Source organism: Nicotiana attenuata, chromosome 11 (genome assembly GCF_001879085.1).
Source record: "Nicotiana attenuata strain UT chromosome 11, NIATTr2, whole genome shotgun sequence".
NCBI lineage: Eukaryota > Viridiplantae > Streptophyta > Magnoliopsida > Solanales > Solanaceae > Nicotiana > Nicotiana attenuata.
In genome coordinates, this window is record NC_031999.1 from 44,058,648 (window position 1) to 44,084,892 (window position 26,245).

At 35.8% G+C, this 26,245-nt stretch overlaps 4 protein-coding genes across 5 annotated transcripts; 2 read left to right on the forward strand and 2 right to left on the reverse strand.

Moving 5' to 3' along the window:
- On the reverse strand, positions 109 to 3,584 carry LOC109234847. The gene is made up of 5 exons (XM_019400894.1): positions 2,408 to 3,584; positions 2,160 to 2,239; positions 1,711 to 2,054; positions 499 to 1,108; positions 109 to 423 (listed from the first exon to the last, which is right to left on the reverse strand). The coding sequence occupies exons 1-5, from the start codon at positions 3,582 to 3,584 to the stop codon at positions 109 to 111; spliced, it is 2,526 nt and encodes an 841-aa protein (XP_019256439.1).
- LOC109234424 (retinol dehydrogenase 12-like) lies at positions 5,081 to 16,117 on the forward strand. The gene is made up of 8 exons (XM_019400408.1): positions 5,081 to 5,449; positions 6,206 to 6,326; positions 6,496 to 6,613; positions 7,938 to 8,074; positions 8,918 to 9,019; positions 10,038 to 10,130; positions 14,109 to 14,181; positions 15,439 to 16,117. The coding sequence occupies exons 1-8, from the start codon at positions 5,205 to 5,207 to the stop codon at positions 15,699 to 15,701; spliced, it is 1,152 nt and encodes a 383-aa protein (XP_019255953.1). The 5' UTR covers positions 5,081 to 5,204; the 3' UTR covers positions 15,702 to 16,117.
- Positions 17,135 to 22,169, forward strand: LOC109234425 (kinase-interacting family protein-like). Of its 2 annotated transcripts, none has more exons than XM_019400409.1 (3): positions 17,135 to 17,338; positions 18,091 to 18,241; positions 21,066 to 22,169. In XM_019400409.1, the coding sequence occupies exons 2-3, from the start codon at positions 18,112 to 18,114 to the stop codon at positions 22,049 to 22,051; spliced, it is 1,116 nt and encodes a 371-aa protein (XP_019255954.1). In that variant the 5' UTR covers positions 17,135 to 17,338; positions 18,091 to 18,111; the 3' UTR covers positions 22,052 to 22,169. The 2 variants fall into 2 exon arrangements, with proteins under 2 accessions (XP_019255954.1, XP_019255955.1); XM_019400410.1 differs by lacking the exon at positions 17,135 to 17,338 and adding an exon at positions 17,366 to 17,411.
- On the reverse strand, positions 22,319 to 25,796 carry LOC109234426. The gene is made up of 5 exons (XM_019400411.1): positions 25,175 to 25,796; positions 24,034 to 24,083; positions 23,592 to 23,679; positions 23,259 to 23,375; positions 22,319 to 22,609 (listed from the first exon to the last, which is right to left on the reverse strand). The coding sequence occupies exons 1-5, from the start codon at positions 25,664 to 25,666 to the stop codon at positions 22,559 to 22,561; spliced, it is 798 nt and encodes a 265-aa protein (XP_019255956.1). The 5' UTR covers positions 25,667 to 25,796; the 3' UTR covers positions 22,319 to 22,558.

Consider the following 26,245-nt stretch of genomic DNA (forward strand, 5'->3'; position numbering starts at 1 on the left):
ATAGTCATTAAGAGAATGTGTAAACCCCTTTGCACATAGCGCACTTGAAAGCTTAGCATACCATTGTCTTGAGGCTTGTTTGAGCCCATAGAGGGACTTTTGAAGTTTTCAAACAAAAGGCTGCCCAGAACTAGAAGGTGATTCCACAGTGAACCCTTGAGGCAACTTCATATAGACTTCCTCGTCCAAATCCCCATGAAGGAAGGCATTGTTTACGTCTAGCTGAAAAAGTGGCCATTGTTTCTTAACAGCCAAGGCAATGAGACATTTAACAGTGGTCATTTTGACCACAGGGGAGAAAGTTTCATTGTAATCAACCCCGACAGTCTGAATATCACCTCTGACTACTAGTCTAGCCTTATATCGTTCTATGGAACCATCAGCTCTAAACTTAATCTTATATACCCACTTACTCCCAATGGCCTTCTTGCCAACAGGGAGAGGAACTACAGACTATGTCTGATTTCCCTCAAGAGCCTGAAATTCTTTCTTTATTGCCTCTTGCCACTCAGGCACCAAAGCAGCCTGAGAATAGGTGTAAGGCTCATAAAGTACTGTTTGTGTCTTAGGCTGATTAGAGGTAGAACTGGACCCAGGGCCTTGGGGAAAAGATGCAGAGACAGAAGAACAAATATAGTCATTGAGGTAGGAAGGAGAAACATGGGTTCCGGTGGATTTTCTCAAACCCTCAGAAGTTGAAGCAGGAATAATATGATGTGAACTAACAGGAGGTGAATTGACAAAAGAAGGGGGACTAGAAGTCACGGCAGAAGGGGAAGATGAGGAAGAGACATTGGCAGGTTCATTAGAAGGAGATGCAGATACTGGAGAAGAAGGTTCAGGAGGAACATGAATGGGAGAAGGCAATGGTGAAGTAGAAGAAGAAGGAGAAGAAGGAACAGTAAAGTCATAGACAAAATTTGTAGGAGAAGAAGTGGAAGAAGAACCAACAGAAAAATTTACAGCAAAAGGAAACATTGATTCATGAAATATAACATCCCTAGAAATGAAAAATACTCCAGTTTCAAGGTTAAGAAGTTTGTAGCCTTTCTTTCCAAAAGGGTACCCCATGAAGACTGCAGGGATGCACCTGCTACTGAATTTATCCCTGTGTACAGGAGGTTTAGAGGCATATCAAAGGCAACCAAATACCCTTAAGTGAGAATAAGTTGGGGTTTTACCAAAAAGCAACTCAAATGGGGATTTATTGTGAAGCAGTTTAGAAGGGAACCTATTAATCAAGTAGGTAGCAGTTAGCACACAATCTCCCCAATATTTTGTAGGCACTTTAGAATGAAAAAGAAGTGCCCTTGAAGTTTCAAGTAAATGCCGATGTTTCCTCTCTACTACCCCATTTTGTTGGGGAGTATATGGACAAGAAGTGTGATGAATAATGCCTTTTTCAGTAAAGAAAGAAGCGGTGGAAGGACTGGAGCCTAACTCCAAAGCATTATCTGATCTAATAGTCAAAACTTTAGAATTAAACTGTGTATGTACCATGGCAATGGAAGCTTTTAGAATAGGAAAAGCATTTGACTTAGATTTTAACAAATGAGTCCAAGTTGTCCTAGTAAAATCATCCACAATTGTTAGGAAGTACTTGCATCCATCATGCGTGGTGACATGATAGGGACCCCAAGTGTCAACATGTATCAATTGGAAAGGAGTGGTTGTGTGATTGTACTATCTGGGAAAGGAAGTCTGGTTTGCCTTGCCACTGGACAAATATTACAAACAAAATCTTGTTTACCAGAAAGTATAGAAGAAATAGAAGGAATAGACCTTAAATGAACAAAAGGTATATGTCCCAATCTACTATGCCAAAGAGTGTTCATTTTATTCATTGGAGAAATATTTACAAATGGAACAGAAGTGACATAACACTCAACATTGTTCTTACCAAGATCAGGTAAAGTAGAACTATGAGAGCAAGTAAAAGCAGAAGGATGGCTAACAACAGAAGATGAACATGATGAATTGGTAGGTGGCAATTGCAAGATGTAAAGTCCATGCTGTGATTTACCAAACTCCAGAGGCCTCTTCATGGAAAGGCCCTGTATGAAACAGGCAAAAGAGCTAAAAATGAGCAGGCACTTTAATTGTGATACCAACTTGTGCATAGATATCAAGTTGTATTGAAAACTAGGGACTAAAAGAACATGAGACAGAGTAGTATTATTTGACAAGGTTAACTCTCTCACACAAGTTACTTTGACTTTGTATCCATTAGGCAAGGTTACTAAATAAGGAATAGGCAAAGACTTAATGTTGTGAAGTAAGCTACTGTGAGATGTCATGTGGTCAGTGGCCCCAGAGTCCAATATCTAAGAGTTCTTATCAACCTTACACATCAAACAAGTACTTACTAAACATTTAGGTTTATTACTAGAAAAGAAACTGAGGATACCTGCAAAATTGGCAGAAGCAATAAGGTGAGAAGTAGAGTTAGGATCAGACACATGATGTTGTTGAAGTAGTGTGAGAAGCTGGCTACACCGCTCATTTGTCAACCCTGGAATAGTCGAATTATCTCCAGCATTGATAGGTCGTGTCTCATTGAATGGCTTAGGTTCAGGATTAGCAAATTGTTTAGGAGGCTCCAATTCAGTTTGAACATTTGCAGCAGTCCTTCGATTATTCCTAGTGAACTGAAAATTCGGGGGAAAGCCATGCTTCTTATAACATCTCTCCACTGTATGACCAGGTTTATTGCAATAGTTACACACAACACTAGGCCTCCTCGGATCAAAACTGGTTTTAGGCTGGAAATTCTTCTGAAAGGGCTTTTGAAAAGATCTTTGAGACCCCGCTGAGAAGAAAGCAGACTCTGAGCTAAATTGAGAAGAAGAGGGCTGAATTTCTCTTTGTCTTTCATCAGTGACCAGAAGAGAATAAGCTTTGTTGATCGTAGGGAAATGACTCATTATAAGTAAATTGCTTCTGGCATTAGCATAACCTTCTTTCAGGCCCATTAAAAATTGGTACAATTTCTGGTCCTCTTCACGTTTTTGAATGTCTAGCTTGCCACCCCCACAAGTGCAATGAGAATCAGAGTAAACATTCAAAGTACTAAGCTCGTCCCAAACACTCTTCATCCTTGCATAATATTTAGGAATGTTCATAGAACCCTGAGCAATAGAAGCAAGCTCCTTTTTGACTTGATAAACCCCAATTCCACTCGGTTGTCCATATCTATCTTCCAGTTCCATCCACACATCCTTGGCAAGTTGACAATACAGAACACTCTTACGAATAACTGGAGTGAGAAGATTGTGAATCCATGAAATCACGATGTTATTACACCTATCCCATTGACGAAAAATAGGGGAATTTGGAGGAGGTCTCACACAATCAGGTTGAATGAAGTACACTTTGTTCTTCACAGAGAGAGCAATAAGCATGCTCCTACGCCAATCGCTATACCCAGTCCCATCAAAAATGGTACCTACTAGTGAAAGCCCCAAATTATCCGATGGATGAATGTAAAGAGGATGATTATGATCAATTGTATCATCCGATGAGTTATCAGAACCGGATTGACCAGAAGAATTTGGAACCGACTTGTCAGAGATCAATGAACCCATGACTAAGAGTAAATTTAGGGTTTTTGTAATTCACCAACAATACAGCAGAACTGAAGCAATTTTCAACAAAAAAAAACTGAAGCAAATCAGAGTATTTGCTATAATTAGAAGAAATTGAAATAAACTGTCGAAGAAATACCGAACTCCGGCCAAACTCCGGGGAACACAACACGAACAGTTTTCGCCAAAAAAAAATGTCGACGAGATGCTCAGAATTATCCAGCTACACTGCACTGATACCATGTTAAAATCATCGTGATCGATTTAGTTGCTAGCGAGAGAAGGGAGAATCTGAGAGAAAGAGGAAATGAAAAATATCTCGTGCAATTGTAAAATGAGCATCTGAAGCTTCTAGACTTAGAGCTCTTCCATTTATATTTGGACCGGATCTTTACAGTTGGGCCTTGGGCCAAAACTAAAAAAGAGCTACCTATTAATACAAAGACTCGACTACAAAATATACAACCCAATAATAAAATAAATCTGATTATGTACAAAATAAGAGAACTCTATTATCCAACAATTAGTAAGATCGCGCCTTAGATAACTTAGGACACGTGATTAGCTCAGGTTCATAACATTCACCAAATACAAATACATAAGTAAAAAGGTCAAATAAATAGATACATCGGTTTATAATTCAGTAGTAAATACTGTGTGCTCCTTTAAAGACGTGGGTACAAGGCAACTAAGAAGGGACTAATCTACTAAATACTAATCACCACAAAATTAGATTTGCAGCTTGTTTGGATGGTTGTTCCTCATTGTATCGTACTGTATTGTTATCTCAAAGCAATATTTGTTTTGACTGTTTCATTAAAATTGATTGTATTGTATTGTTTAATCCATTGTTCTGGAACAACGAAAAATACCATTTTTTAAAACAACCGATTTTGTGTGGTGGGTTGTTTCCTATTTTTGTTTTCAATTATGCCCTAACTTATTACTCCACAATCTATTTTACCTTTATCTTTTTGTTCTATTTTAACTCTAAATCTTCAACCTATAACCTACTTTGTTTTTTCCCAGATCAATGTTAAAGGTGTTTTGCCGCCTTCTGTTTTATTTTTTCTCCTAATTTATTTTTAACTCAATTCCAATTAGTTGTGCTCCTTTGTTTTGCCTTCTTCTGTATTGCTCCTTTGTTCTGCTTTCTTAAGTTGTTTTGCCTTCTTCTGTTTTGTTTTTTAAATTATTTTTATACATAATTTTTGATAAATTTAATATTTAAACAATTAAGGGTATTTTAGTAAACTTATCAGTTACAGTACATTACGATACAAACCAAACTAAACAATAAAATATTATCAAACAATATAATCTATCCAAATATTGTATTCACAAAACGATACGATACAATACGATATAATATAATATAATATATTATAAAATAATGGGAAACAATGATCCAAATAGAGTGTTAACAATGTATGATCTAATCAGTCTTTAAAAAGAAAAAGAGAAGCAAACAATGGTTAGAACGGATCTATGATCTGATCAGTCTTAAAAGTCATGACTCACGTGAGAGTCATACGGCCAAAGAAAAAGACAAAAAAGCAATAAAGAATAGAAAAGAAGACAGCAGTGCGACTGCTGCGGAGAATCAAAGGAAAGGAGATAATGGCGAAGGTGGAGGAGATTAAGAATTCGAAAGAAGAAGAAGTTAAGCAGCCATTGAACACGGCGAAGAAGGAAGCATTAGGATGGATGGAATGGCTAAGAGGCTGGTTCTATTTGGTTTTCGAGATGCTTTTTCAAAGGATATCGGCTAGTCACTTGCACAACCCTATGCCTCTCCCTCCTATCAATGATCTCACTTGCATCGTCACTGGTTCTACCAGCGGCATCGGCCGTGAAATCGCTCGGTATGCTTTACTTTCTGCTTCTTCCACTTTGCTTTCGCCGTTTGTGTTTGCATTTTGTCTATTGGGTTGAACACATTTTGAGATTCTGCGCCAATTTTAAGTATATTGCACGCACCTCTACTACTGCCCAGTAACTTGTTACAACTCACCTAGTGCTTATTGTCTTTGCTGCAATTTGAATCCTGGTTCATTGATTGCTAGGCCACAATCGTGGTTATGTTGATGCGTACCTTCTTTGTGGTGAATAATGTCGAACCATATAAGAACCCAAGGGTGTGGTAGAAGCGGAGGAGAACCATGAGATCTCAGTTTCAAACCCAAGGGACGCAAATAAACTCTAGGTGAGGTGGGTGCGATGATACATACGTCCTTTGTGGCCAATAATGTTACACCATATTAGCACCCAAGGGTGTGACCTAGTGACAACGGTGAACCTTGAGGTTTCAGGTTCAAATTTCAGTGGAGGCAAATAAACACTAGGTGAGGTGAGCAGAGTTACCTGATACTGGTAGCAGGTACTCGGTGGAATAGTCGACGTGCCCACAAGTTGCCGGACACCACCGTAAAAGAATATGTGTGATAATAATGTTACACCATAAGCTTTTCTATGTTCCTTTTTTTTGTTTGTATTATTATCTTCATTATATTGTTGATTCTGTTAATCTCTTATCTCTCATCTTCCAGATACAAGGATTAAGTACAAGTTCTAAACCATTTGCTCTAATGTATAAACATTTTTGCTTTTGCATTAGACAGGCAGTTGGCCGAATCAGGAGCACATGTTATTATGGCTGTCAGGAACACGAAAAATGCACAGGAATTAATACGGAAATGGCAGGAAGATTGGTCTGGCAAGGGCCTTCCGCTCAACATTGAGGTATGTTGTCTTTCACTTAATAGTAGTACATCTAGGAAGAAGTAGTACAGCTTTCTAATTTATTACAAATGTTTAAGTTTCATGAAATTTTTGAAGTTAGTGTTAGTGAATCTCTTTCGCTGTCATGAGAGACTTGTCCTAAATGAATATGGTTCGCATTTGTTGCAAGGTCATGGAGCTTGATCTTCTCTCTTTGGATTCTGTTGCACGATTTGCAGAAGCGTGGAATGCCCGCTTGGCACCATTACATGTTCTCATCAATAATGCTGGCATATTTTCAATAGGGGGTTAGTGCTATTTTAGTTGCTTCTTATTAATTGATGTTAACCAAAATGGCCACACTTTTTGTGCGATATTGGAGCTATGATACATTGAGAACAACTATTAGGTTTCAGCTGTTTCATAAAAAAATTTGTTTCTTGATATCCAGTTTTAATCTTTTCAAATACTAAGCGTGTTTGCATCTTTCAGAAGTTTCATCATGTGGTCTAGTTTTTTGTTTGTTGTCTTAGTTTAGAAGTTTATGGTCTATGTGGAGCATTTATAAAGATCTGTTTGAAAAGCAAGGCACTATATCTGTAAATATGATAAATCATTGTATATCAAATTCTCGTGACACCAAACACATCAACGATTGATTTTTACTCTATATACATATTCTTCTAGAATGTTTCTAAAGTTGAGATGATAATAATCCTAAATGGGCCTTACTAGCTTGAGGCAGGTCTACATTTTGAATTCGCTAGGGCTACCTGGTAAATACGAAAAAAGTTGGTTTATGATTTATGTAAAATAAGAACTCCATAAATGCTTGTTTTTTACTCTAGTCTTTGGATGGGATATTCTAGAGAGATTCTGAATGAGAAATTCTATTTGATTAGTTACTTGGTTGATTTGGATAAAATGAGAGGATGTCACATATATAATTCCGAAGTGGGAAGAGCCTGTAGCAGCAGCATCTAGGTCTTTAACTGGATAATCACCTAATCATGCTTACTTCTTATGAGCTCAAGCATGGTGATATAGTATAAGTGTAAAGTAAAATGTTTTTCTACTACCCTAGAATAAGTTGCAATGGTTAGTCTACATTTCTCAGTCAAAACACAGTTTACTGTTGTATCTATGGAATTGGTTATCTTAACAACTATAAGTTTATGATTGACATTTGGATATGCACCTTCAGATATGTTCCTACAACTTTTTCTTCCTTTCAAGAACTACAATTAGATGTTCATCATGTTTACATTCATGGGTGTGCTAGAACTCTTGATAATGATCATGATCAGAGGTAACAAGAAAATCCTACATGCCGGTCACCTGTCCTGTATTAATGCAGTTGCCTTAGCCTGCCTTCCCACTTTGGCCTGCATTACCATGTTTCCTGCCAATGCACTAAAGCTTGGCTAGTGTGGGTCTATTTAGCAGTTTAAGCATGGACATACATAGTGTCGGCAATAGAAATACGTTATAACTTTTAACCTGCTTTCTCCTATTGATGGAATCTGAATGAATGATAGCCGAGTGAGTGGACTTGCTTTTATCTGGAAACTTGTGAGATTTTGCTTCTGAGTCTTCTAACTAAGCTAATGAATCATGCTGTTTCTTTTACAGAACCACAGAAGTTTTCAAAAGATGGGTATGAAGAACACATGCAAGTGAATCATCTAGCTCCGGCGATGCTTTCGATATTGCTTTTACCATCACTTATTAGAGGTTCTCCGAGCCGAATTATTAATGTGAACTCTACGGTAAGTCTTAGCAATATGTCCCGCTCTAGATGGATATGTTATATGCTCAATTGCTTCTCTCCCCACCTTTTGCACTAAGTTATTGCTATAAATGATTCCCATTTTTCCATGATATCCACGAGATACTTTAAAATAAGTTGCAAATTGAAGTTTCAGCACTGGTGAAAATGTTTATCTAGTATTCATTAATTTGGGATAGTATAAAGCATAAGCTTGGTTGAAGCAATGATAGACAGCAACGTGTAGGTGGTTCAGCATGTACTTCATTATTTTTGTCCTTTTCTTTTTGGAAGTCTTTGCCTTTTCATGAACAGTCTGAGCAGAAAATTTTACTGCTTGGGAAATTGAAGTCGCTTGGCCTGGATATTTGTCCTTTAAGATTTCTGGTGTATGTGTTAAGAATACAAAAGAACAAAAAAAGGGATGCACATTGTTAGGATTTGCGGCACTTTGCTACATAATGGATCGAGTAGGTGGATTTATGACCTAAATCATTATATTGGATATGAAAAGGGAAAAAAAGATGATGTAGCTAAGAAATCCTATAATCATGCCAAATTTGGGATTGAAAGTGAACTAAAAAGGACAAAGTAGATGTTCTGCTGTAGCTTTAAGGTGTAATAACCATTAAGTCTATTCTCCAGCAAAACCAAGTCTAGAAGTTTGAGGAGGGGAAATAAATTTGTCTTTAAATTTAAGTGATTGCACCATAATATGTTGGAAGTCTAAAAAAGGATAAATTTTCTTGCAACTATTTGTTGGATTCTGGAGTAGGTTTTCCATTTCAGTGTATCGCTATTGTCATGCCAGCTGACAGGAATATAGTTTATTTCGTCTGTGTAGATGCACTATGTTGGGTTTGTTGATCCAGAAGATATGAATGTTGTATCTGGAAAGAGAAAGTACACCAGCGTAGTGGGATACGGAGGCAGCAAGCTTGCTCAGGTATTATCTAAAAAGTTATTGCTATTACCTGCTAAAGGTCTTTTGCTTGTTGTTAGTGTTAATTGAGATGCTACAAACTGTTCAACCACTGCACTAAAGCACCTCAACACAAGTGGCTGCCTAGTTATACTCCATTTTTTCCATGTTTCACAAAGCTTACATTCTGCCTATTAAATAAAGCTTAGGAACCTGACTTTTGCCATATTACGCCCCTTCCATGGTCTGCCTGATCTGACTCACACAGGAGCCAAGGGGACTGAAGGTAGCACATTCTGTATTGTTTTAGCACAATCTCACTAGTTTTTGTGCATAATAGTACAGTTGTAGTTTAGGAGCATACATGTAAATCTAAGTCTAGAGCTGGATAGAGAATACTTATTAGATATCATCCAACAGATGCAACTGAAAGAAGTTGAAGTGTTTAGCTTATGAAAAGTAAACATATCTTCATCTTTTATTACAGTCTATTTGATTATCTCGAATCTTTATATACACATTTTCTTTTTCTGGTTGTCACCTTGTGATATTGAGCTGAATAATCAAATTGTGTAGAATTCGCCATTTTGGAGTAGTTCTAGTTGATGGAAAAAAACCTTATTGTTCTAGTTTGGTGTTTGATTCCATATACGGAGTTTTGAAGACCTTCATCAAGTTACTGCAGAATATACTATTTAAATGAGGCTACAGTATCTTAACCTTAGCTGTTTATTTAATCATAACTAAAAGAACATGAATTGTTCTCTATTTAGTAAAGGTTATGATTTATTATGGCAGTATTAAAAAAGTCTTTTGTTTGCTATTAGCTATGCTAAGAGTTGCTTGAATTGTTGAAATCTTTACTTTTTATGTAGAGCACCTCACATATCAGTTGCTGTGGATGTGTACTAGAACTTTTATCATGCCATGCAGTAGTTGAATACATATCAGTTTCCATTTGATTTAAAAAAAAAAAAAAAAGAATGTCCTGGCTTTGTTGATTTGCTCTCCAGTAACTAATCCTCTTTGGTTACAAGTGCAGATTATGTTCAGTAGCGTCCTTCACAAGAGGCTACCTGCCGAAGCTGGCATAAGTGTAGTCTGTGTTACTCCTGGAATTGTTCTAACCAATGTTGTAAGTCTAAAAACTAAAGCTATTTTCTCTCTAGTTGCCTTCTTTTATGTTATTGAGCTCTTGGCTGTGTCTTGATGTACTCGTGTAGAACGTGTGTGATAAGAGTGTGGGTGCTTTGTGCAGGTCCTTCAATAAACACTAAAAATTAGTAAAAAGCTAGACGTACTCGTCCTGGATCCTTCCATTATTTAGTGCACATATATATTTGACTTGAGGAGCCTCATATTGTTTCGATTTAAAAGATCTCTAGAAGAAGTTCTGGTCCCAATTAAACATGGACATCCACTAATCAGCCTTAACATGTTCCACTCTAAATGCTAAAAGAACCAATTGAGTTGAGGTGAGATGTTGCTTCATGTGGTGCCTCTGGAAGATTTATGTTTGATGTAAATTGTGTTGGTGGATTCTCAGTTAGTAGAATTTTTTTTCAAGCTTGTCGTGTATTTAGTTGCTCAAGGACGAAACTTAAGAATGCTGCCACACCTTTCTTGTTCAGATTAAGCTCACAGATTGAGATGTTTTTATAACAGATAAAAATTTCAGTGCCTTATCTTTATCCATACTGATAATTAACTCCAATTCCCAATTTCCAAGAGTGACCACATTATCTGAAAAAGAAAAAGAAACCCAATATTGTCCCATCTACCTATAGCATGAGAAGTAAATGAACCTAAGGATGCAAATACTCTAACTATTAGTACCCAACTGAGACATCTGGATATCTGGAAGTTTGTAAACGACCTCAAAAATGTCTTTTTCTCATGAGCAATGGTTGCTTTGTTTATCTCATCCCAAAACTCTCCTCTAGCTTCCACCTTCAACACCAATTCCTGCTAATAAAATATTTTGCAACTTTCAGCTATTTCTTTTTGATGATTTGACTGCCACGAAATTGCAAATTCTTCTTCTCTTTTTTTAATTTTATTAAGTATTTGTCTTGACATGCAAGTAGAAGATATTTTCTCTTTTGTAATTAAAAAATTCCATGTGAGTTAACTGCCCTATCCCTAGTTGGTCCACAAATTCAGAACTCGAGAGAGTATGGACCCGATCTTCTACCCTATTCCCACTTAAATACCTCTTTTTCAGCCTTTTGGACCCCTGAAAAGAAAAAAGAAATTTGAAATAAAAAATAAAGATGGCAAACGGGGCTATCTGGTAAGTGCCATGATTCAAACTTGTGACATGCGCCTTATTTTACATCCCGCATTGCCTCCTTACTGCTGAACCAAAACCCTTGCCCCTGGGGGCCGTAAATGTAAGATATTTAAGTAGACTTGATCTTCATATAAATCGACTTTATGCAATTCAATGAACAAACTAGTAGAGTAAGCGTATCTCTTGAGTCTGCTTGTTGGCCAGTTGTTGATGTTATTCTTTGATGCGTCTCAGTTTTTCATTTTATTACAGCTCCTCCCTAGTTTCTCTCTGTAACATTCCTAACTTTATACATTAAGGTCCCAGAGTGTATACACTTTCAATCTATTGTAAAATTATCAGTTCATAAATCTGTAAATATATGTAGCAGTTTTAGTACTACTTAACTAGTTGTACCACCAACCTCTATGGCTTCTTAATGCTCAAGTTTGAACACTAAGCAAGTCGAAAATTGTTATGTTGGACAATTTCATTAGACAATACCACTCTGCATACGAGAAATCCATGTCATATCTTGAAAATATAGATTCTTGCTGATAAAGTGTACAAGATAATCTTGCTTCGTGTGTTAGGATGTGTTAAGCTTGTAATGTATACCACAAATCTTCTTTTAGTGGCCACCTTCATCCGCAAACAAAACTAGTAACGTCTTAGTCCTATGCTTTACAGGGGCGTATCTAGCTCTTAGTGTATGGGTTCACGTGAACCCATGCTCCTTTCCCTAAATCATGTATAACAATGTTGTATTTTTTCAAAATCACTTAAATATATGAGTGTGCACTATGCTCAAGGACTCCTATGGAGCAATACTTATTGGGTACACATCTACAAGTGAAATTTGCGGTTCAAAACCCACTCCGGACGATCTTGTTTTCGACATTGAGTATAGATATATATATATGTGAAAATCAATAAAATTTCAAAAAGTATAATTTTGAACCTATAATTTCAAAAGTTTAGTGGGTTCAGGGTAAGAGACTAAAGTAAACCCGTCAAATGAGAATTCTAGATCCATCTCTTTATAATGTAACCCATCCTCTTGAAATTTTGGATCCACCTCTGATGCTTTAGGGGAGTCATTTATGCTTGGAAGTATATAATGGGTTATGGGTGGTATGTAAGGTTTTTTGTCAAATTTCTATGATGAATATCTAAACCATATTTCGATTTTGACATATCCTTAAGAGCCTGTTTGGAAAGCCACCTTGGAATTGGATTTGGGTGTAATTGAGTGTAATTACACAGTTTGGCATGTTTGTTTGGCCCAAGATATTACTTGGTCAGCATGGAATTGGGGGTAATTGGAGGGGTGTAATTACACTCTCCAATTCTCAAGGGGGAGGTGAGAATTGGTGGTAATTACACTGTGTAATTACAAGGTTGCTTTTTAGTTTCTTTCCTTTTTGTTTTTATTTTAATTTATTTTCTTTATAACTTTTTATTTTTATTATTTTAATTTTTTAATTTTATTTTTACTTTTTAATTTCTTTTGAAATTTTAAAATATATTTTCTTTGTACATTATTTATCTTTTATTTCTCTATCTTTACTTCTTGTGATTCCATGTAATTGCTTATATTCTATTTTTTATTTATTTTATTATTCTATTTTTTGAAACTACACCTCCTAATATTAGAAATAATGAGTCATTAATAAACTTGGCATATAATGAGTGATGCAATTAAAGTGGAACTTCGTTGTTAAATGTGGTTATAAACTTATCATGTTTCCTATCTTAAGTTGCAGTGGGACTTACTATTATTATGTTGGAATTTGACATAAGTTAAACTATTTTATTTTTTTTGAATTTTTGAAATTGTGTTATATTCATGGTTCCAATTTACTTGTTTTGTAGTATTGACTCATATTGCATGTTGTTCATTTTCTAGTTAGAATTGGTAGATTAGTTTTGTCAAACATTTGAATAATGTTATGACACTATATTTATAAATATTAATTTATTTTATCGAACATGAATTCCATGATGTTCTTACAAAACCTATATTTTATTTAGTTTTTGTAAGTATCTAAACTAAATATTATTAATTTAATATATATATATATATATATATATATTAACAATATTAGTTATAAATATATGATTATTAATTAATGTATATTCACGAAAAAATATACATCTTAAATACCAAACATATTATCATTTATACTAATAAAATCTTATAGGTATATATTTATTATATTAATTATTAGTTTTGATAATTATTTAATTTAAAATTTAATCTAACTGTATAATTACACTTGTGCAACCCAATAGTAAACTTGTAATTACACTATGACAAACAAACAGGCTATCGTAATTACACAACTGTGTAATTACTAGGCTGTGTAATTACTACCCTAGTAATTACACCAATTCCAATTACAAGGTGGCTTTCCAAACAGACTCTAAGCGTATTCTGAGCTTGTAATTGAGTATTCTGGCAGGATAATAGATGGTAATGATTATTCAAATGGTTAAATTTACCATAACTCTGTTGTTTCCCTAAACTATTATTTCAAGTTCATTTACAGTTGACTAGGTCATGTGATCCATTCCCCTTCACTAAGCTAGTTAGAACCTTGCCACGGACAAAAGCATGGTATTTAAGTAGAGAAGGGTAGAGGGGAAGCCCATTGTCGAGTTTCTAACCATTGTGCCAGTTGACCCGGGTTTTTTCGGTTACCCCAAAAAGAACAAGAAAAAAGATCTAAATTTCTTCGACATGATTTTCTTCTTTTTAGTATCCATTCTTTCCATTCCTTTTCTATGACATCGTTTTACAAATGCTAAAGTTCGAGTTTACACATTCAAAAATTGCAGGCCAGGGATCTTCCTCAGTTTCTGCAAGTGGGTTATCGTCTAATACCTTATTTTATATTTAATGCAGATGAAGGTATGTTATTCTTAAGTCCTAATACTTTTTCTTGTTTAAAGATTCACTGTGCACATTGCATGTTCTTGCAGTAAAGGAAAAGAATAAAATGTCTCATATCTTTCTTTACATTGTGTCGCATATTAGAGTATTGAGGCTTAGACTGCAAGTTTTTCCCTGTTTTCTTCCCACTGCAGAGCCAGTTTCCTCTTTCTGTAACACCTGGTGGAGGGGGTGAGGGTTCCTTGACTTGAGGAAGTTGGGCTTGTGTAACTACACAGCACGGACCTCATAGCAGTTTCAGTTTGCTGTTTACCGGAGTGTCCCTACTTAAAAGTTATGATTAGTTTCTATGTGATTCTTCATTCAATCAATCATCCTGTAGTCACCAATACTATAGAAATTTGAAGAAATAACAACTAGACAATACAGTGCATGAGACCTAATATTCTTGTAGGCCTAGTATGACCGCATAATTGTCGGATGTACTTCATTGACTCCATACACTACTAATAGCCTGTTTGGCCAAGCTTCTTTTTGGCCAAAAGTGCTTTTTTTTTTTTGCCAAAAGCACTTTTGGCCAAAAATTGAGGTGTTTGGCCAAGCTTTTGGAAGGAAAAAAAGTGCTTTTGAGGAGAAGCAGAAGCAGTTTTGGAGAAGCAGAAAAAAGTAGCTTCTCTCCAAAAGCACTTTTTTGAGAAGCACTTTTGAGAAAAATACACTTAGAAGCAGTTTTTTAAAACTTGGCCAAACACTAATTGCTGCTCAGAAGTGCTTTTCAAACTAAAGCCAAACACAAACTGCTTCTCACCAAAAGTACTTTTGAGAAAAGCACTTTTGAAAAAAAGCACTTCTCAAAATAAGCTGATTTTTTCAGCTTGGCCAAACGGGCTATAAGTCGAACATATCAACTTAGTTTGATAGTTTTCTGCAGTGGTAGATGATACTTTTTTACAAGGAAAGAAGACTGCGAACAAACTAAGAATAATTTGACCAAAATGGAAAAATGAGAAAATGAACTCAAAGGGAGCTTGAAAAACTATATAAGTTGCTTAAAGTTAAATAAATAAGTAGTAGTGGTATCTCATCAGAAAGATAAATTGAAGGAAGCGATAGAAACTGCTCCATGCATGTATTCTTGTTGTGGTGTAAGGGAAGTTCAACTGGCGATTATTTTATATAATTGCTTGGTTAATTGGAACGTGCAGTGTGATTGTTTTCCTAATGCATCCCCATGCATATAGCGTAAAACGTACTCAAATTAGTCAGTTGTTGCAGGCTCTAGAAGTACCTTGTTTGCAGCAACAGATCCTCAAATATCCGAGTATTGTGAAATGCTGAAAGCAGATGATTGGCCAGTCTGTGCTTACATTTCTCATGATTGTCGTCCCACAAATGCTTCTGAAGAAGCACATAATGTCGAAACTTCTTATAAGGTCTGGGAGAAGACGCTAGATTTGGTTGGCCTTCCTTTAGACTCAGTAGAGAGGCTTATAGAAGGGGAAGAAATCAAATGCCGATATGGGAATTCCCAGGAGTAACTCCATCTGTGATGGGATGTAATGCTAGTCTATTGGACTGGTTCAGACAGCATTCCACTGCACACGAAGTTTGGCGCTCCGCAAGGTCATCATGCCTTCAACTTTCTCATCTCTTGACCTGTTTCAGTATTCAAAGGAACAAATGGAGCATGTTGTAGAAACCTGTATTACGTGATAGAAACTTTTTGGCTTTTGCTAATGTTTACGTGCAAGATTTTGAATGCGTAGGTTTCTTATATTTCAGCTTGTAGTCGTGTAACTGATGACACAGGCATGTATTTTTTTTCCTGTTCTTTGCTTAAGGTCTATGTACGAGTTCTTCAGTGGAATCCTTTTCCCCGTGTCTTAAGTCCACACTGACTTTTTCGGTTTGTTGCGCCAATGCTTGTGCGAGAAATCATAGAAAATTGAATCAACTCTATTGCCGCATGAATATGTAGCAAAGATGTCCATTACATGTTATACCTTAGTATAAGAAAAATTGGCTTTTGTCATCTGATAATGGCAAATATTTAGTGCGCTTCTAACGTATTGCTAAGAGAAATTTTGACACACAGTTACGTCTCGCACTGACACTACTATACATTGGTCTTGTCTGATTGCACGGAAGGATGCTACTGCCTTGGTTAAAATATCATGGTATAGCCAGTTTTCACACTGGTCAATGAAAAATAGTCAGCGTTTATCAAGTCAATGAAAAATAGCCACTATTTTGCTGCAACAGGGACCAGTCCAGTATAATATACGGGAGTTCTGGTGCATTTGTGTACGAACTCCAGCATATTATGCTGGACCGGTATACTTTGCTAACTCCTGTAAAATTTGCGGGAGACTGGAGCACCAGTTATACTGGACAATTATACTTGCTGGAACTCCCGTAAAATTTGCGGGAGTTCCAGCATAATTATGCTTGAACTCCCGTAAAATTTGCGGGAGTTCCAGCATAGTTATCCTGGAACTCCCGTAAAATTTACGGGAGTTCAAGCATACTTATGCTGGAACTCCCGTAAAATTTGCGGGCGTATTTTTTCGGATTTTGAACAGTGCTTTCGCTCAGATTTAAAGTGGTTAAATTTTGATGACTTTTGAAACTTGACTATTTTTCAACGACCAGCGGTAAATCTGGCTATATTTGAATTTCTCCCACTGCCTTGTCCACAACTTCTCTTTCATTTAACCAAATATTTGAGGTGGTTGATGTTGGCCCAAAGTTTTATATATGGTGATGCAAATGGGCCTTACCCAATTTGTTTTTTTTCTTTCTTTTTTCCACTTTTCGGGCTGTGTCATAGGGCTGTAACCAGTAGCTGTAGCTGTAGGCTGTTTCCTATGAGAACTCAAAAACTCATCTTTGACCTGTCTATCAACTCTGTTCTCAGCAGCTGCATTAAATACACTGCACGGACTTTAAAACGTGGCATCTATTGATTCGCCAAAAATCAAATCGTTGTTTGCGGGCTTCCAGCAAGAAACTATTTGACTTCTCGTCCCCAAACCAAAGAAAAACCAAGAAAACAGAAAAGCCCAAAGACACCCCCAACTTTTGCTATATCTATAACTTTAAAAAAAAGAACAAACCTTTACTCTCCATAATTTGGATTTGTAACTGCGCCTAAACGTGCATTTGTACCTCAAAGGTTTGTAGTAGAAGCACTTCTCTTTATCCGTTGGTAGTATTTTTTTTCAAAATGATCAAGAATTTCAAGTAGAGTAAGCTTCTTCGTTTTTTCATCATTCAACTTCTGCTCAAGTTTGTTCTTCTCGTCGTTAAGTTTGCCCCACACCCCCCACCCAAACACAAACGTATTCTCTCTGTTTTTCTGTTATTTGGTAATTCTTGCTTAGCAAATGTTCTTAGTTTTCAGCATCCTTTAAATAAGCTCTGTTCTTTTAGCAGAATCCTTTTTTTCTCACTTGAAATTTTGTTCTCAAGTTCATGGCTTCAGTTGCGTAGTCCAACTCTGCTGTAACTTGTATGTAAACTAGAAGATGCAGGAGAAGTGGGTTGTAACTAAATTTGAGGAAAAATCTGTAAAACATAGTGGCATTTAATAATATTATTTACAGATTATTAAAGATCAGTTAAAAAGCTTAAAATATACTCTGTCTATCAGTATATTTTAAGTTTCTTAACTGATCTTTTACCTCGTTATCTGCATTTACATATATTCTTGAGCTTCTATACTGCTACTTATTATGTTGCTTCTATTCTTTTTTCATCTAATACCTCAAACAGATCATTAATTGTACTGTGCATTCTCATTTATTATGGGGTATATCAATGTTTTCATGAAACTTTTTCCATGTGTTATTTGCTTATCATTAATTGATGAAAGAGATAAAAGTGGAAAAATTATTTCTGATGTGAACTTATTCTTGAATTGTGTAGGCCCTATTTTTGCCTACTGAAATGGAAACAAAACTGAAGGCAGAGAAAAAACATGGTGGTGAAGCCTCAACTCCTATTTCTATGGCTTCTTCAAATTATTCAAAAAGGAGAAGCTTCAGTAGACCCTCTTGGCTTCTTTGCACTGTTGCTGGTAAATTATTCAGATAATTTTTACTCTGCTTTTTCTCTTCTGTTAATTGTACACCAATATCATTTCAAGAAAAAGGGTAAGAAAAATACCCAAATATATACTACTTTTTACTATCCATTATATTTGAGTATCATTCATACCTTTGCCGTTATCATATAGTTTCTTTTTTCTTTGACATAACTGAATTTAAACTATAGTCAAAAGTAGATAGATAAACTTGGATTTTTTTTCTATATATTGACACATAGGATCTGTTATCGTCAGAGGCAAATACAATGTATGAATGACCTTGAAATAATAAGAGTGAAATGTTTCCTAGTATAAAGATGTAATTTGAAGCTTTTACTCAAGTATAATTTGTTTTACACCCATATTTGACACATAGAAAACCTTTTTTTTTTTTTAAAAAAAAAGAAAGTATATTGAATGCTGTACCGTAATTTGTTTATTTGTTGTAGTGGTAATATGGTAGACTAGTAGTAAGAACATAAGTTTGAAAATTCAAGATTGTAGTTTTGGGGGTCGTTTGGTATGCGGGATAAGGTGGGGATAGTATAAATTTGAACCCAGACTAAATTGTGGATATCCTACCTTATTCCGTCAAACTTGGGATTATTTTATCTCACTTCCATGGATTATAATTCAAGACTATAAACTTGGGATAATTTAGTTTGCGTACCAAACGGATATAATTCCAGGACTATAATCCCGAGATAATTTAGTCCGCGTACCAAATTACCCTTAGGGGTTGTTTGGTAGGAGGGATTAGGTGAGATGTATAAATTTAATCCCAAACTTAATCCAAGATATCCTATCTTTATCCCACCTTACTCAAACTTAGAATTATTTTATCCTACCTCCCATGTGGTATAAATTAGTTTTGGGATTGTAACTCCATGGATTATAATCCGTGTACCAAACGACCCCTTAAAGATTGGACTAGTAATGGCAGAAACATAGAAAGAGAAGAGTGATTTTATTTTGTGCCTGACACAATTCTTTTTATCTCACATATTTGTGGACCTATATCTTACACATCTGGGTCCACAAAATTCTGGGACCACATAGTTGTGAGACAAAAAAGAAGCCTCACACAACTCTTTTTATCTCACATATTTGTGGACCTATATCTTACACATCTGGGTCCACAAAATTCTGGGACCACACAGTTGTGAGACAAAAAAGAAGCCTCACACAACTATTGTCAGTGGTGTGAGGCACAAAATAAATAATTTGTAGGGGAGTGGGGTCCATTATAGTTTAGGTGATGGGAACATTTCTTTCCCTAGGGAAATGACTATAGTGTTTACCTTTCTTTTGGAAGTGTATGGGGGAGAAGGGTATCATTCTGAAATGAAGGGTCACTTTCTTCACAGATATATGAATTATGATAGAAACAGAAAGTTAATTTGAAAAAGCTGTGTCCTTTTGCTATTTATTTATGTTCTCTTGCGGTTTCTGTCTAAAGACTTGAGAGAATCTGCCTAAACTTTTTTCAAAATTTGAATACTAAAATTGTTTTCAAATGGAGGGGACTACTGATAGTAGTATTTACTTTTATTATCTGATGCCGTGTTGCAGAAAGAAAACGATTTCTGTTTTTCAAAAAATGACAGAATCTTTTCTTCTTTTCTGAATCTTTATCTGTACATTAGAGGCAATGTAGCTACCTTTAATCCTTTTTTAGTACAAGAATCCAATGTTTGTTATTTTGTTTCTAATTCCAAAGTATGAAATCATGTGCTTTGGTTCACAAGAAAACATAAGTTATTTTGACTTGTGAATGTTTGTGTGATAATCGATATGTACAAACTTACAATTTAGTACGTAGTAGCTTGTGAGACTTGCCATTATTTTAATGGCAGATAAATAAATATTATCCGTGCGGAGGATATTGAGATAGAGGGTGTTTTATTTTTAAATAAAAATAAATATTTCTTTATATCAAAATAACAAATCTTCAATTATTTAAAATAGATATATGTTCATTATTAAAAGAATAAACTTGTTACACACATGGGTCAACTCATCATTCTTGGACTGATCTTAACAAGAAATTGTAATTCCTTTTTAACAAAATTTACATATTCTCTTATTTACATGTCCTTTGTAATTAAGTTTTCTTTTCTACCCAAAAAAAATATATGTTCTCGGAATACATAAATCAGAATTTTATAGTTTTCTTAGTTAAATGATTTTTTGAGTAAGAGTATATAGAAAAAAAAACTTTTGAGAAAATTATAGCATAAAACAAAAATTCCTCGTGTAGAGATAATTATTCGTGCTTAAACGTGCACTAAGCTACCGCTATGCTTTTTAGGGCGGAGGAAATATTGGTCTAGGACCATGTTGAAAGTCTATTTTTGAGTTAATTGATATGACGAATGATATTATGCTAATATGGATCAATCAAATGTAACCACTTTGACTAAAGATTTTTACTTCATATTTGATCAATTAGTAATTTCCTAAGCAAAGAAATAAAATGTTTTTATTAATTGAGAAATTAATGTTTTATACCTCGGAACAAAAGAAATTGCGGTTTCACCAATGCTATGTTTATCTTTTCCTGGCAATTGAAGTAAACATATTTTGCTCCATATTATAATAATGCTCTTAAATTCGCAGAAATATGGAGAGAATACTAATTTCATTTTCATGCACGTCCAAATTTGTCACAATCTGCACATAGGGAAGAAATGGGCTGAAGATGAAAACCATGTGCTATGCAATTCAAATTTCAAATTCTTCAACTGTCAAGTAAAAAACAGACCATTCACTTATTTGTTTCTACTTGAATTTGGGTGTTTTTTATTCTGTTTAGATTTGGATGAGAAGATGAAGAAGGTGGCTCTGAACATCCCAGAAAAAGACAATGCTGACAGTTTTGCCGGACGTGCCGACGCCTATTACCAGAAACGGCCACAGCTGTTAGCCTTACTTCAAGAATTGTACAACAGCTATGTCTCTTTGGCAGATCGCTACTGTCAAGCACTTGCCAAGAACCATCATCATAATCGTCGATATTCTTCTCCTATTCCATCACTAACTTTCAGTGAATGTGATGAGGAAGACAATGGTGGGGAGATCATTGAGTCTGATGCTGAGAGTTCATTATCATATCAACCTTCTTTTCCACCTTCAACACAAGGCAAATATGATGTTGATATGATTGTTGCTGACCTAGTGATCAGAACTGTGGAATATGATTTCGTCTTAGACGAGCTTGATCAAGTGGATAAGCAAAACAATGAGTCATTAAGGAAGGTAGAGTTGCAGAAAAGCTTACTGGATGTGCTGGAGTCAGAGAGGTTGATTCTGTTAAACGAGAATGCTAGATTAGGATACAAGGTAGCTGCATTGATGGAGGAAAACAAAGGGTTATCTTCGGAATCTCTGTTTTTGAAGAGGAAGGCTGCTGAGTTAGCAAGGTGCATATTAAAGATGAGGGAGGATCATAGAGTTTGCATGCTAAGTCGAAAGATTGAGGATCTTCAAGGGCAAATATACGGGCTGGAGAAGAGGAACAAGGAGTATTATGATCAGCTTTTGAAGCATGAAGAAGAGAAGAAGAGCAGGTCCAAATCGATGAAGGGTAAAAGAGAAGTTAGTCTAAAGGGTTGCTTTAAAGTTCCTGAATATGTTGTTGCTGGGATTACTAGGAGCTTTAGTTTTGGAAATCTGAAAAAGGGTGACCAGCAGGGAAATTTCAAAGCTGAAGACGAGAAGAAAGTTCCTAAGTTGTGGGATAGGGTTAAGAAGTTTGATATCTTCCTTTGTGGACCTAATTTCAACTCACCCTATTGCTGATTATAGGGAAACAAAATGTTTACTAGATTGAAATTATAGCTTTACTAGTATACTGTAAGTTTAATAGAGACTTAACTCTTGTATTTTGTATGTTCTATTCCACCCTTTTGGCCGGATACGAGTGACATCTGAAGAAAACTTCAATCTCTCACATATTAATAGTTTCTAATAGTAAAGATGGGTAAGGTCCTCCAAGATTGCATAAGTGAACACTGTCGATGATGGGCTATTATTTAAGTAGGGTGATAAATTGACATATGATGCATATATATAACAAAGATACCAGCAAATAGTCACTAACAAAATAATCTCCTGTTCTCAGACATTGTTCTATATACAATGTCAAACTAGACAATAAACTACAACAACATAACCATTTAGATTAGTGGAAGTACACTTCTGTAGAATTTGGCATAATTGAACCTATTATACCTCAGCAAGACCTAATACTTCAGGCAAATTATGTTGACAGAGATCCTACCTAGCTAATACATACCAACACATCCCTCATCCCAAATTCGCAAGAGCAAGTTTCTCCTTAAGCTTTGCAATCCGAGCCTGAAACATTAAGGATGATGATACATCAGTGTTGAAAAAGCAGATCTCGTGAAGAACAGATAGTTCTCTACAATAGCATCTCAGCACGTAACCTGTGTGTATGCATATGGACTCAGCTACTTGGGGGCATCATTGAGGTGATAGATTTACTCCAGGCCCATAATTCTTTAATATAGTTTGGAAGGCTTAGAAACATTTTGACAAACACCACCCTCCACATGGATCAGCTTTGTGGTGTGAATGGAAGTCACAGTTTTGAATATAAAGCTTAAGTTATTCTTGGCTGCAACCACAATCTGGCAATTTATCTGTGCTTGCAGCCTTATCTTATTGGAACCACACTATCTGTTTTAAAGATATTACCCATAGCTTTATTTAGTTATTGACACAACTGGCTAGACTAATGACTTCTATGATGTCATAATTGGATTTACACTACTAACAAAAGAACTATATCAGATTTTTAATTACTTATCAAATTGCACATTCATTGTCTTAAAAAACACTTTATACTTGTTTGGTGTTGCGAAAAGTTAATGCAAGGAATTAGACCTTAAAAATAAGCCTAAATCATAGGATTTAAGATGCAGAACAGATGCAAAAAGTTAAAGCAATTCTACTCTAGAAATACAACAGACATGAACTGCACCTTGAATGATTTTGAACGGCGGATGGACGGATCTAACTCTAAAGCGATGGAGTATGATTTCTCGGCTGCATCAACTTGGTCCGCAGCCATCAAAGCATCACCTTGGCAGATATAACCCTGTAAAAGATCAATTAGTAATAAATATTTGTAAGTAGGGATTAGTAGAAATAGAGTACAGATATTATGCAATCATTTTTTTATCTGCTGTATTCTTAAGTCGACATGTAGGGGATCGTGACATCATGGTTAAATAAGCTAATTTTAGCATTGAGTTTAAGCACAAAACATGCTTTTCATGTATACTGTAGCAGAAGTAACAAATAATCAAATTACTTCAGGATAATTGGGAGCAATAGTCAACGCCTCCTTAGCATCTTCAAGTGCATCAGCCAAATTTCCCATTGCCAACTCCACAGCAGACCTAAATGAAGATACTTATTTCAGCATCTTGTTGTTCACATGCATTCTGACCATCTAGACAACAAGGCATTAGTGACAAATTATTAATATAAATTTGGATGCTGGAACAGAATCTAGTGATCCAAGAATTTTTTAAATGACTTTAAGAAAATTCAGTATTTTAACCAGAAAGGAAGATGAAAGCCAAAATGCAAGGACAAACGCTTAAGAGACAGAATAATGATGGTTGCTTTTGCTAAAAGCTGCATGACAATCATTTGAATAACAGATATAGATTTAGGGTATTCTTCTGATTATTTGACTACCAATGTCTTAAACTTCCAATGGAAAAGAAGAGATTTTAAACACAATAAACCTGTCTTTGAGGATAATATGAACACCTCCAAACGGTTTTAGATCAATAGCCTGCACATGAAAATGGCAACATCAGTGCCCTTAGGCACCAACCTTGCATTAGATACAATGAACAGGCCAAATATAAAGAGACATGTAAAACTACAACATAAGTAACGATGGCAACATAGAAATAATGAAAGGACTACAGCATCATTTCTAGACACTTTCATTAACTTTTAGAGAAAGGATATCGAATGCTGTAATAGGTACTTTTTACTTTTATGATGCACTAGACGAGGGACAACAAAGTTCAAAGTAATCCAGCGTAACTACTTAGTGTTGCAAGAAAGCTAGAGAATTTTCTTTTTTTCTTTTTAACAAGGGTGCCCCGATCAGCTTGCATTAGTGATAAATATCTGTCTCATAGTAAGAAAATCTTCAATTCGATAACCTTGAAAGGATCAAATGTTATAATGTATGAGACCTTGAAACCGAAAGTTAATTCAAACATTTACACCTCAAGCTTTAATAGACCGTGCCATCTGTATGTTGAAATGATTTGAATCAATGACCTCTCTTTTTTTTTTAAAGTTTCTTCACCATTTTTATCATGACATACTTTGATAGCCTCAAATTTATTCTACTAATCTAAGTGGAAATCAATGCATTGATATTCATTCCAATGCGCTCTATCCCGTTAAGACAGCCCAAAAAGATCAATGGTCAGTGCCACTATGACACTTACTTTTTTTTTTTTTTTGGATGATGGTGGTGTCCATGCAGGGGCGAAGCTATGTTGGCCCAAGGGTGGTCAACTGAACACCCTTTGCCGAAAAATTATACTACGTATAAGGTAAAATATTACTTGTTATTGATTAATAAAAGACTTTGAACACCCTTGCATAGCCCACTGGCAAAGGGTGTTCAAACCCTTATTGAATTTCCTGGTTTCGCCACAGTGTCCAGGCTTGCTTGCGCACCTCAACTATTCCACTGGTACCTGTTACCTCCCAAGTCCCACCAGCTTAGGCAGATGTGAAGAAATCAGACACCTCCTAACTTTTTGATCGATAACATTATTCAAAAGTAATCCTAAGATAGTATAACTTAAGCAATACTTGATTCAGTGCAATTCATCGAAATACAAAACCAATATATACCTGTGAGAGCAAACTATGAGCCTCAGAAAAATTGCCATTACTCATTTCATCCTCAGCTCTTTTCCTCAATGCTAAAGCCTCCAAGCTTTTCCTGCTTTCCCCTTCCACGTCATCCCTCGTACCAAGGCAAAGGAACGCCATAATTTCAGCAGCACGAGTAGCAGTACCACAGTGCTTAACAAAGACGGCGTCGGGTAAAACGACAACGTTAGGTCCAGCTCCGCAGTGGCCAAGACAACCACAGGAATTCACAGTAATGTAGGGAGGAGCAATTCCGGAAAGAACTTGAAGGGTATCTAAAGATCCCTGTTTCCTGCATGTCCTGTTTGTGCAAACTCTAATTTCTATCTTCCTTTTTAATTCTTGTTCTGCTTCCATTGGCGATGCTTTGATTCTTGTAGAGTCAATTGGTTTGGAATTGGGGAATGGCGAAAAGTGTTGCTGCTGAGAAATGGTGCCGATAGTGAGACTGCTCATATGAATTGTACTCATCCTTTTAATTTAATTTCTTCTGTTTTTCCCGATTTCTTTACTGTTTTGCTCTCTTCATTTGTATGCTCCGCATAGATATGACACAATCTCAAACGACTTAAGGCGGGTAGGATAACGGAATATTTTACTTGGTCCGTCCAATTATTGTCCCAATTTATCCTCTTTCCAAAATTAGGTATAGTACTATATGCTTAAGTGGATTTTTAAGTTTTTTCCCGGAAAAGGTTCAAATATGCCCTCGTAAAATTGAGTGATTTGCCCATCATTAATACTTGGCACAAATATATCCATGTCGTCCAATACCTTATACAAATATGTACAATGCGAAATTGAGCGAATTTGCGCGTTGTTAATACTTTGGCACAAATATGCCCCTACCGTCCAATACCTGATCCAAGTATGCCTTCCATATGAGACCGTTTAAACTACGGACATATTTGGACCAGTTATTGGACGACAGGGACATATTTGTGCCAAAGTATTAAAGACAAGCAAATCCACTCAATTTTGCATAGTACGAGGGCCTATTTGGACCTTTTCCGTTTTTCTTTTGCGTCTGTGAAAAACAAACAAAAGTAA

What these genes read in the sequence shown, in the direction of transcription:
- LOC109234847 (XM_019400894.1), bottom strand. Translation starts at nt 3,584, where the DNA reads ATGGGTTCATTGATCTCTGACAAGTCGGTTCCAAATTCTTCTGGTCAA. An exon ending in AATATTTGTCCAGTGGCAAG is followed by an intron (nt 1,109 to 1,710) that starts GCAAACCAGACT and finishes TCCTGTACACAG; the next exon opens with GGATAAATTCAGTAGCAGGT. An exon ending in TGGTGCCTGAGTGGCAAGAG is followed by an intron (nt 424 to 498) that starts GCAATAAAGAAA and finishes GTTGGCAAGAAG; the next exon opens with GCCATTGGGAGTAAGTGGGT.
- LOC109234424 (XM_019400408.1), top strand. Translation starts at nt 5,205, where the DNA reads ATGGCGAAGGTGGAGGAGATTAAGAATTCGAAAGAAGAAGAAGTTAAG. An exon ending in TGGCATATTTTCAATAGGGG is followed by an intron (nt 6,614 to 7,937) that starts GTTAGTGCTATT and finishes TTTCTTTTACAG; the next exon opens with AACCACAGAAGTTTTCAAAA. An exon ending in GAATTGTTCTAACCAATGTT is followed by an intron (nt 10,131 to 14,108) that starts GTAAGTCTAAAA and finishes CAAAAATTGCAG; the next exon opens with GCCAGGGATCTTCCTCAGTT.
- LOC109234425 (XM_019400409.1), top strand. Translation starts at nt 18,112, where the DNA reads ATGGAAACAAAACTGAAGGCAGAGAAAAAACATGGTGGTGAAGCCTCA. An exon ending in GCTTCTTTGCACTGTTGCTG is followed by an intron (nt 18,242 to 21,065) that starts GTAAATTATTCA and finishes TATTCTGTTTAG; the next exon opens with ATTTGGATGAGAAGATGAAG.
- LOC109234426 (XM_019400411.1), bottom strand. Translation starts at nt 25,666, where the DNA reads ATGAGTACAATTCATATGAGCAGTCTCACTATCGGCACCATTTCTCAG. An exon ending in CTCATAGTTTGCTCTCACAG is followed by an intron (nt 24,084 to 25,174) that starts GTATATATTGGT and finishes TTTCATGTGCAG; the next exon opens with GCTATTGATCTAAAACCGTT. An exon ending in GCCGTTCAAAATCATTCAAG is followed by an intron (nt 22,610 to 23,258) that starts GTGCAGTTCATG and finishes TTAATGTTTCAG; the next exon opens with GCTCGGATTGCAAAGCTTAA.